At 42.4% G+C, this 9,570-nt stretch overlaps 1 protein-coding gene across 1 annotated transcript; it reads right to left on the reverse strand.

The window, feature by feature from the left end:
* Positions 1–662: 662 nt before the first annotated feature.
* NDUFA4 (NDUFA4 mitochondrial complex associated) lies at positions 663–4,612 on the reverse strand. The gene is made up of 4 exons (XM_083856005.1): positions 4,435–4,612; positions 3,701–3,789; positions 3,313–3,373; positions 663–882 (listed from the first exon to the last, which is right to left on the reverse strand). Exons 1-4 carry the CDS (start codon positions 4,477–4,479, stop codon positions 826–828), a joined length of 252 nt encoding a protein of 83 aa, XP_083712131.1. The 5' UTR covers positions 4,480–4,612; the 3' UTR covers positions 663–825.
* Between the last annotated feature and the right edge of the window lie 4,958 nt (positions 4,613–9,570).

Genomic DNA, 9,570 nt, shown 5'->3' on the forward strand with positions numbered 1-9,570 from the left:
AGATGTTTTCTTTTAGTCTTCCCATAGCAAAATGCACCCAAGTACTAAAGTGTAAAATTTTGCCCTTTCAAAAATGTATTTTTGTTCTTACATGAATAGCTAATTATTTCCCAAAACCTGGACCCTCTTCTGTCATATGCCTCCCTTCCTCAAAACTGTGATCCACATGAAATCTTGAGAACGTTGGTAGAATTTTATTTCTTAAATATTGAAAGTTGTCTGTTTATTAACAAAACCTGCCTAAGTTGAAAAGAAAAGAGAAAGAAAAGAAACAAAACCTTTTGGAGAGCTCAGTCTGTTTTTTTCCTTCCTTCCAGCAACATATGGCAACATCTGCTCCCTCCCTGATGGATAATGACTTGTTGGCATTGACTTTTCTGCCACCAAAACTTCTTAAAGTGGCAAGTAGATAAATTCAGGTACAATTAAAAACCACATATATGCACACATATAAGTGCATGCTTTCAAGTTCTTGAAGTTTGGTATAACTGCATGAGCATGAAGTTATTTTTCTGAGATCAACACACTGAGCATGAAGCTCATCACAACAACTTTGCTGTCTTGTCGAGGAAACATGAATTGGCTTTTTCCTACTGACAAACCATACAGTGGAAACTGTTAATAGGAGAATATGGCATTTTGCAAAATGAAAGAGCAGACACTTCAAGTTTTAAACATTTATTAAGCCTCATCAAAACAGTTTTAAACACATGACCTAATGCTGTGTGAGGTAAATTCAATTATTTCCTGGATGATTAAGCATGATACTTGTGCAGATGGCTTCCGGAAGACATTTCTGTGAAGCTTATGGACATGAGCATGTTTTTAGAAGTCAGGACGGTCCTTCTTGAGTCTACTGTAGTCCATATTAACCGAGTACAACTAGGAAAGAGAAGGGAAAAATTATTAATTAAGCTTGACTACACATTTTCCCTGGTATTAACTAAAAATATGTATCACTGAACTCACATCTGGAAACTGAAATCATATCTTGAGTCTGTGAACTGGGTACTAATAAATAAATAAAATTTTTGATGAACAGTAACTTTTTAATTTTAATTCTGCACCCAGTATTAGAAGCTCTGCATTTAAAATGAGGCAGTGGTCGTGCCTTCCACTAGAGAAAACCCACAGTGTCTCTTCTTAACCCCCAGAATTAAGAGTCCATTCAGAGGAACTTCTTACAGTACAGCCGAGTTTATCCATTTTGCTCAAAATCTATGGCTGCTGTATACTGAAGGCAAAAGCCATCTTGCCAAGTGGCGCAAAGCAGTGTCTGTAAACAGACAGTGGCACAAAGGAACATTTAGAGCAATGCTACAAAAGCCAACTTTGGTTTCAGTAGCTGCATCTACAACTGCAAAGGATGACAAGGAGGAATTAAAGTCAGAGCAGATCCTTTCACATGCTCAGTTTATACTATTATAATTGGATACTGTTACAAGCAATCCAGAACAACCAAAGAAGTGACAATGAGTTTACAGACTAACAGCATGCTTTGGCATCTCAGCCTGACTTGACATCAAGCATGTGATAGTACAGTTTTTCTTAAAAGCCAAAAGGATGAAAACAACAAAACTACTAGTTTGATTATTTTTAGTTACATTCAATTTTTGTTTTTTTAAACTTTCTTAAAGAAAACACAACAGCCTACAGCACACTCAAATTACAGCTTTCTGTGCAACTCCTACAGTAATGCTCAGGTCATCAACTCTTTTCTTTGGAAAAAGACTGAAGAAATTAATATGACACAGAGAAGTTTACAACTGAAAAAGATCTGATTAAAAGCTAAGACTTGTACAGCAAGAACTTTTTACTAAAGTCATCCTCAAACTAGAATATATGTCCTTTTCATTTCCCACAGGGCAGATTCAGAAAAAAATGTCCCCAATGATACTCACACCCAAATATGGCAAACCCTGAGGCTGTGTTTGCATGTTAAGGCAGAAGTGGAATGCCACACAAGTCATGTACTCTTTAGAAGAATTTGTGCTGTGCGCTATGCAGGATTTGCTGAGTTTAGATATTTACAAACCAGCAACATTCCAGAATCGGCAATGAAAACAAAGAATGAAATGTTCTTCTCTGACTTTCAAGGGAACCACAACCTGTTTTATTTTGTAAGTGTGGGCTTTTTTTACTTATTTTCATGATTGGAATAGTAGTATATGGTACCAAACAAGACACAAGCTTTGAAAACACAGCAGGTTTGTTTCTTTGTAACATGAGAATAATCTTAAAATATTCTTAACAGCAATCTACCAACATAGCACTTCTGTAAAACATGATTCATGTCCAGAAAAGGTCAATGAAAGTGGTGAAGGGTATAGAGAGAGTAAGTCACATGAGGAGTGACTGAGGGAGCTGTTGTTGCTCAGCCTGGAGAACAAGAAGGTCAGGGGAGGCTGTCACTCTCTACAACTCCCTGAAAAGAAGGTGTAGCCAAGAAGGGGTTGGCCCCTTCTCCCGGGGAACCAGCAACAGGATGAGAGGACAGAACCTCAAGCTGCATCAGGGGAGATTCAGGCTGGACATCAGGAAGAATTTCTTCACTGAACGGATTTCATACACTGAAGCAGACTGTCCTGGGTGGGGGCGGAGTCACCATCTTTGGAAGTGTGGAAGAAATGACTGGACATGGCACTTAGTGCTGCGGTCTAGTTGACAACATGGTGTTCAGTCAAAAGTCAATAATCTTGGAGGTGTTTTCCAACATAATGATCCTATGATTCTAGATTTCTGTAAACTACCAAATGTTTTAGACAGCTTTACATGCCTCCTCCCTCATTAGTTCAATGAAATTAACTGAATATCAGCTAAAGAACATTTCTACTGCATCCAGTTTTTTACAATATTGTTTTGTTTTCAATAAACCAACTGCAGACCTGAACTCATGATTATATTGAACACTGACATTTTCCTGCAGTGCTTCTCATGAGAAAAGGCCAACAGCTTAGAGCTTAAAAAACTATAGTTCAGATCTTCTCAGGTTTTGTCCTTCTCCCTGCAGTTTATTTCTCAGTATTATGAACCAGTAAATTCTTCCTCTCAATTATAGTTCCTATTTTCCTTACAGTGCAATAAATATGACTGCTTTTATATAGACTCCTTTTATCCCATTATGAACAATCATTAGGAGAATTTTAAACCTCAAACTCAGCCATCTCTGCTCAGAGTTCTAGAGACAAACATATGCTGCACAAAAGGAATACATTACTCATCCAACTACTTTCCCATATAATCAAACATCCTAAAGCAGGAGGCTACACCTCTAATATGATGCTTCTTAAAAACATGTATTTCTCATTTTACCTTGTACTGGTCACTGGGAGACATTTTGTTCCATGGTTCTGGGTTATTTTTCTTGTCCCAGCTATTGAGAGAAATACAAGATGTGAGAGAATGTTAACAGTACTGTCAAAATTTTTTTAAAAAAATCACATATGTACTGTGGTTATTAGGTCATGGAGTCATCCATTCACATAAGTTTCCACAGAAAAAGGCACCATCCTTTGTCAGCAGTTTCTTAAATATCATGGTGAACAAAGTGATCTCCAAATCAAGGAAAGCTCCACACACTTAATGTCAGGAGATACTGGATCAAGACATGAAGGCCTCCAGGAACATAAAAACCAAGGCAGTGGAATGTAACTTATGCATCAAGAGGACTGGCATTCAGTATGTATTACTGAATACATACCTGACATCAGGGTTGAACATTGCCAAACGCATCAGATACAGGCCTGCACCAACACCTCCAGCTCCAATGATAACAAACAGAGGGATCAACTGGAATAACAACACAAAAAAAATTAAATATCATCCTATGATATAGCAAAATAGTACTGATACATAGCACTTCTGACTGCCACTACGGCAAATCGAAGAACAATCCTATACACTTTGAGTGACAAACGCGTGGCCCTCTAAACCCCTGGCATAGGTTCCCTGTTTGAGGGACATCCCTCAAAAGATTAGGGACAAGCGTCATTTAAGGAATAAGCAGCTACAAAAAGGCAGGTACGAAAAAAAATAGTCTTACATTCAGAGACACCAAAACCAAACCAAAAACTCCATTACGTCGAGTTTCTGAGACAGACAACCAACCCTTGACTGCCAAAACAGCCCCTTCCGCCTGTCCTCGGGTAACAAACCAAACACATGGGAGTGGGGCGCGGGGGCACCTGATGGGCAACAGGAACGGAAGGGCCGCCTCGAGCCCTGCAGCACAAACAAGGCCGCGGGCACCGGAGGAAAAAAGAGACGTGTCCGTGTCTTCTCGACCAGCTCCGGGCGGTCCAGGGCCCGGCAAGCACAGGAAAGCCGAGAGATGGACGGGCGAGGAGAAGGCCACCGGCGCGGCCAGGGGCTCCGAACGGCGGCAGAAAAGGGCGGGAGCGGGGCCGGGGCCGGGGCTCGGGCTCAGGTACTCACGGCCGGATGCTTCTTGGCGTGTGTGAGGATAACGCCGAGCACCATGGCGGCGGTGGCGGGGCGCTGCGGGCAGCGGAGGTTTGGTGGCGGGGGGTGCGGGCGAGGATCTCTCTCTCTGCGGGCTCCGCAGCGCTGTCTCCTCCTTCAGCCGCCGAGCCCCAATGTCACCGAGGCCCCCGCCGCGGCAGGTGTGGGCGCCGCGGCCCGGATGTAGCAGCTCCGGCGTTTGCCTGCGCGGCCCCCGCCGCCCCGCGCCCGCCGCCGCCCCGCCGCGCTCCCCGCGCCCGCCCCGCCGCGCTCCCCGGCCCGCGCGGCCCCCGCGGTAGCGCGGCCCCGTCCCGCCGGCAGTGGGGACGGCGCGGGGGCAGCAGGCACCGGCACGGGCACCCCGGGCACCCCGGGCAGCGCCGCCCCCCCGCCCGCTGCGGCGCGGGCAGCGCCTGCGCCCGGCTGCCCACGGCGAGCAGGGCCCGGAGCCGCGGCCCCAGGCCCGGGGTCCGCCCGCCCCTCTGACAGAACGGGCCAGGGTGGACGGGACCTCCGTGGGTCATCTGGTCCAGCCTCCCTGCCCAGGCTGGGTCATCCCAGAGTACATGGCACAAAATTGCATTTTCACGGTTCTGGAATATCTATCGGGAGAGACTCCACAGTCTCTGGGCAGTCTGATCTAGTGTGCGGTCAGCTGCACAGTAAAGAAGTTTTTCCTCGTATTCAGGTGGAACTTCCTGTGCATTATTTTCTGCCTGTGCTCTGCATCCCGGTGCTTGGTAATACCAAGGAGAGCCTGGCTCCATCCTCTTGACATCCCTTAGAGATGTCAAGAAAGTTTCCTTTAAAGTCTTTCGAGGCTGAACAGGCCCAACTCTCCCGACCTTTCCTCTTAAGAGACATTCTCCCCTAAGTGTCCTCAGTGTCCTTCCACAGGACCGGTTCCAGGAGCTATTCCTGTCATGTACTGAGGAGCCCAGAACTGGACACAACATTCCAGGTGCAGCCCTCACCGGGGCTGAATAGAGGGGCAGGATCATCTTCCTCAACCCGCTGGCAGTGCTCTTCCTAACGCACCCCAGGATCCCGCTGGTCTCCTTGGCCACATGGACACAGCTTCTTGTCCACCAGGACTTTGTTGGCGCTGCCCTTGGACTGCCCAAGAGCTGCTGTCACAGAGCCGTGGGCAGAGCCCGGCACAGCCCTGCCGAGAGGCGCCTGCTGCTCCCGGCGCCATCGGGGCTGCTGGGCAGGTGTGTGGCAGCGGTGGGCACACACCGTGTCTGCCTCTCACCTGGGCTCCCTTCGCAGGGCAGGCCTAAGCCCTCACCTGGCTTAAAACTCGAAGGGGTGGTTTAAAGGTGAGGCGAAACAGTTTTATGGCCCTGAAAATGAAATTCAGGAATGAAAAAGGAAATGGAATACATTATTTTGCTACAGTCAGGATGGCAAAAGGTGGGTGCGTACAGGGCATTGAGACAGCCCTTTGATTTTCAAAAGCAGCTTATAATGACATATTACCTCTAAGTGATTCCCCTGTCTACTCCACCTGGAGTACTGCATCCAGCCCTGGGGTCCCCATTACAAGAGAAACATGGACCTACTGGAGCAAGCCCAGAGGAGGACACAAAAGTGATCAGAGGGATGGAGGAAAGACTGAGAGTTGGGGTTGTTCAGCCTGGAAAAGAGAAGAGTTATGGGATGGCCCATTTGCAGCCTTCCAGAACATGAAGAGAATCTACAAGAAAGCAGGAGAGGGACTTTTTACAAGGACATGTAGGATGGGACCTGGGGGAATGGCTGTAAACTTACAGAGGGTAGGAAGAAATTCTTTACTTAGAGAGTAGTGAGGCAGTGGAACAGGTTGCCCATCCCTGCCAGTGCTCAAGGCCAGTTTGGATGGAGCTTTCAGCAGCCTGGTCTAGTGGAAGGTAGCCTGCCCATAGCAGGGAATTGGATATAAATGACCTTTGAGGTCCCTTCCAAACTGATCCATTCTACAATTATATTATATTTCGACCAAGGTTGCTTTAATTATTTAAATACGGCTTGAATTTAATTTTTTTTCATGTTATATAATTTTTAAATGAGCAACATTTATTGTAGGGTACTGTGTCCAAGTGCAGTCCTATTTTTTCTCCATTACTATGTATCTTATACAGAACTGGGAACTTAATGCCTATCTTTGGATTGTATCACCAGCCACTGTGAGGTGTGATTTCCTTCACAAAAGGTTAATTTGTCCCTAGGCATTAAAAAAATTAATTATTAGGTAAGGGGAGGATCATGACACTACTAACCTAAGACAGAAATAGTCCTTTTTGTAGGTTAGAAGCAAAAGACCTTTGCACGAATGCTCTTAGTTTCTGTGGCTGTATAACAAAGTAAAATTCTGAAGTAAAAGATAACAAAATGGCAGAGAATAAATGTATTGAAGCAAATGGATGTCTTCTATTTCACTCCCTAATTCCACACACTGGCATCTGCTTATTTTCAACCATTGTCTCAAATTGTCTCTGTTATGATAAATTCTAAAAAAAACCCCAAACATATTCCTTGCATATCATTCAAAATTTTTTTTTCCTGATTGCCAGAGGCAGTTTAACCTGGATAACAGCTAAGTTCAGTAACTTGTACAGATGCATTTGACAAGTCATTGGGTGGCACAAGAAAAAAAATAGTTAAAACAATGTTTTCTTTGGAGCAATGCAATGCTATTGCTTGTCTCCTTCATTTGTTTCAGAGTTGATAAACAGAAAAAAAGCATAGTTAGTGTGCATCAGGAGTCTGTTAACTGTTCCAATCAGTATTCATTATGTCATGAAGACAGTACTTTTCCATTTTTTTAAAAATGGAAAGAACAATTTGCCTATGTTGAATGAAAAATAATACTATTGCTGCTATTCTTCTATACAAGAGAAACATATGCAACCTTTAAGAGTAACTTGTAAGGTTACAGTGCTCACCAACTTTTCACCATACTTGGATTGCAGGAGATACCTGTTGCTTAAGAAGCTGCAGGAAAACCAGGGAGCCCTCGGAGGGTACATGGATAGCCAGAAACCATGTGGGGCTGCTCAGCAAAACTCTGCTCAGACTGAAACACACTGTTTCCTAATGCCAACATAGGCCTAAATGAAAAAATTTGGATACCACAAGGGAAGATCATCAGAAGTACATTATTTCCACTAGGTTATGTCTGGGGCACATATTTTTAGGAAAGGCATCATGATTTTTTATGCTTCTCAGTATAATTTTTTTCACAATGATGTATAGATTTTGCTGTCATCTTATGCTTTTATGAATTTAAGAGGGTTAGTACCTGATCAATTTGCAAAATTTGTCATGCGTTTCATGGGCTTTCGTAAATTTTTTTCATTGTGTATGTCAGCTTTTATTGCCTGGACCTGTATGGCTCAGATGTTTTGTTGTTCATATACGTGTCTTATTATTTATAATACTTGTAATTTTGTGCATGAGAATGAATTTTGCAAACATAAAAAAATTAAAGATTGAAAACAATCCAATATCAGATTTTTTTCATTTTAATTTTGAATACTGCAAGTTAATATTTTTAAATTTCACACAATGCAGCATTACTAAAAATGCAACCCCTCACTTGCATCACTTGGCAAAATTCTGAGTATAAACTCAAGGCACCTCCTGGCATCTTGATGATGGATCCATGGTTCTGAGAAACACCTACTTAGTTGCTAAGTTTGGGTGCTTGTACTGTGCTATAATTATATAAATTGTATGGGTAAGGCTGTCAATGTATTGGCCATACTTGGAAATTTAACAATTTTCTGTAGCTTTTCAACCCATTCCCAGAAAGACAGTCAACACAGGATAAAGGTAGATAATTTTGCCACTCTCTTTTCTGTCACTTAGCTCCTCAAGCTGAAAGTAAACACATTTATTCCCACTTAAGGTTTGGTGCCTTTGTGTTCACACCTGACAATTAAATTTATGATCCTTCAGTTAGACATGTCACTTCCTTTAATACGAGTAAAGTTTTTTTTGTCTAGGTTTCTGCTTTTTAAATAAGTGACTGCATAAATCCTTCAGGTATTTTGGCAATATTTTGTGATGAACTAGTCTGTTAAGAACTAGGGGCTAGACTTTCAGTAGTGCTCATCACTGCTGAAAAATCAAGTCCTCAGGTTATTCTGGTGCTTTGTCTTTTTTTTTTTTTTTTTTCCTCTTGTCTTCTGTTCTCCTGTACAGCCTCACCTCATGGCTTCTGTCTCTCACTGTCCCTCTTTGATTGTTACTGTACCTTGTTCCTGTCCTTAGGCTCATTTGAGCTTTTGATTTCAGAAACTTTTCTTCTATTCCCGTTGCTTTGTTATAGTTTTTGGTGGCCTTCCTGTTTCTAAAGTCTTTACTCCTCAAACCTTACCTGTCAATATGAATTGATTCATAGAAATCTGCAGATTTATAATCTGTTAAACATCAAGTATGCTATGCTGCCTTTTTTTTTTTTTTTAATTTAAAGCAACTGATTTTAGTCACAGATATAATCAGGCCTGATCTGAAGAACAAAAATCAGAAGTCATAATAAAATCAGGTTATTTAAAGAATTGCACCCTTAATGTTTGATAAAGTCGGTTCATTAAAAAAAAAAAAGGAACAGACAAAGTTATAGTTAATTTAAAGTTACATATTTTACTTGGAAGAAAATAGGAAAGAAAGATTAGTAAATTTGGGGATGTTCCAATTGGTCACTGATTAAGAAACTAAATTCATTGTGAATTGTCCTATAGCATTAGGACATTTCTCTGTTAATCAGAAAACTGAGGATTTTCTGTAGGTCTCACCAGACTTGGTAAAAAGGCAAGGACTTTAAAAACAGTTCTTAGCAGAGAAAAGGAATTGCAGGAGAGAAAAATACATTAAAAACCTTGAAAAAATATGTAAAAATGTGAAGTGTAGCTGATGTGCACCAAATACACAGGGATTTTTTGTGATTTTATTTTACTGTTTCTATTTTATTTTTACTGTCTGTTCCCTCTGTTGTACATCCTTGTATTCCTTTCATTACACTTAGCAAGGGGCAACAGCAGAACAGGATCTATGTGTGCAGACCTCTGCCAAGCCCATTGGAGTAGCTCACTTAAATCTTCCTTAACATCCGACTCTCATTTG

Source organism: Zosterops lateralis (assembly GCF_965231275.1).
Source record: "Zosterops lateralis genome assembly, chromosome: 1".
Taxonomy (NCBI): Eukaryota; Metazoa; Chordata; class Aves; order Passeriformes; family Zosteropidae; genus Zosterops; species Zosterops lateralis.

Coding starts and splice junctions, on each gene's coding strand:
- NDUFA4 (XM_083856005.1), bottom strand. CDS start 4,479: ATGGTGCTCGGCGTTATCCTCACACACGCCAAGAAGCATCCGGCC. Junction 3,790..4,434: donor ACGCCAAGAAGCATCCGGCC/GTGAGTACCTGA, acceptor TTGTTATTCCAG/TTGATCCCTCTGTTTGTTAT. Junction 883..3,312: donor CTCCCAGTGACCAGTACAAG/GTAAAATGAGAA, acceptor TCTCTTTCCTAG/TTGTACTCGGTTAATATGGA.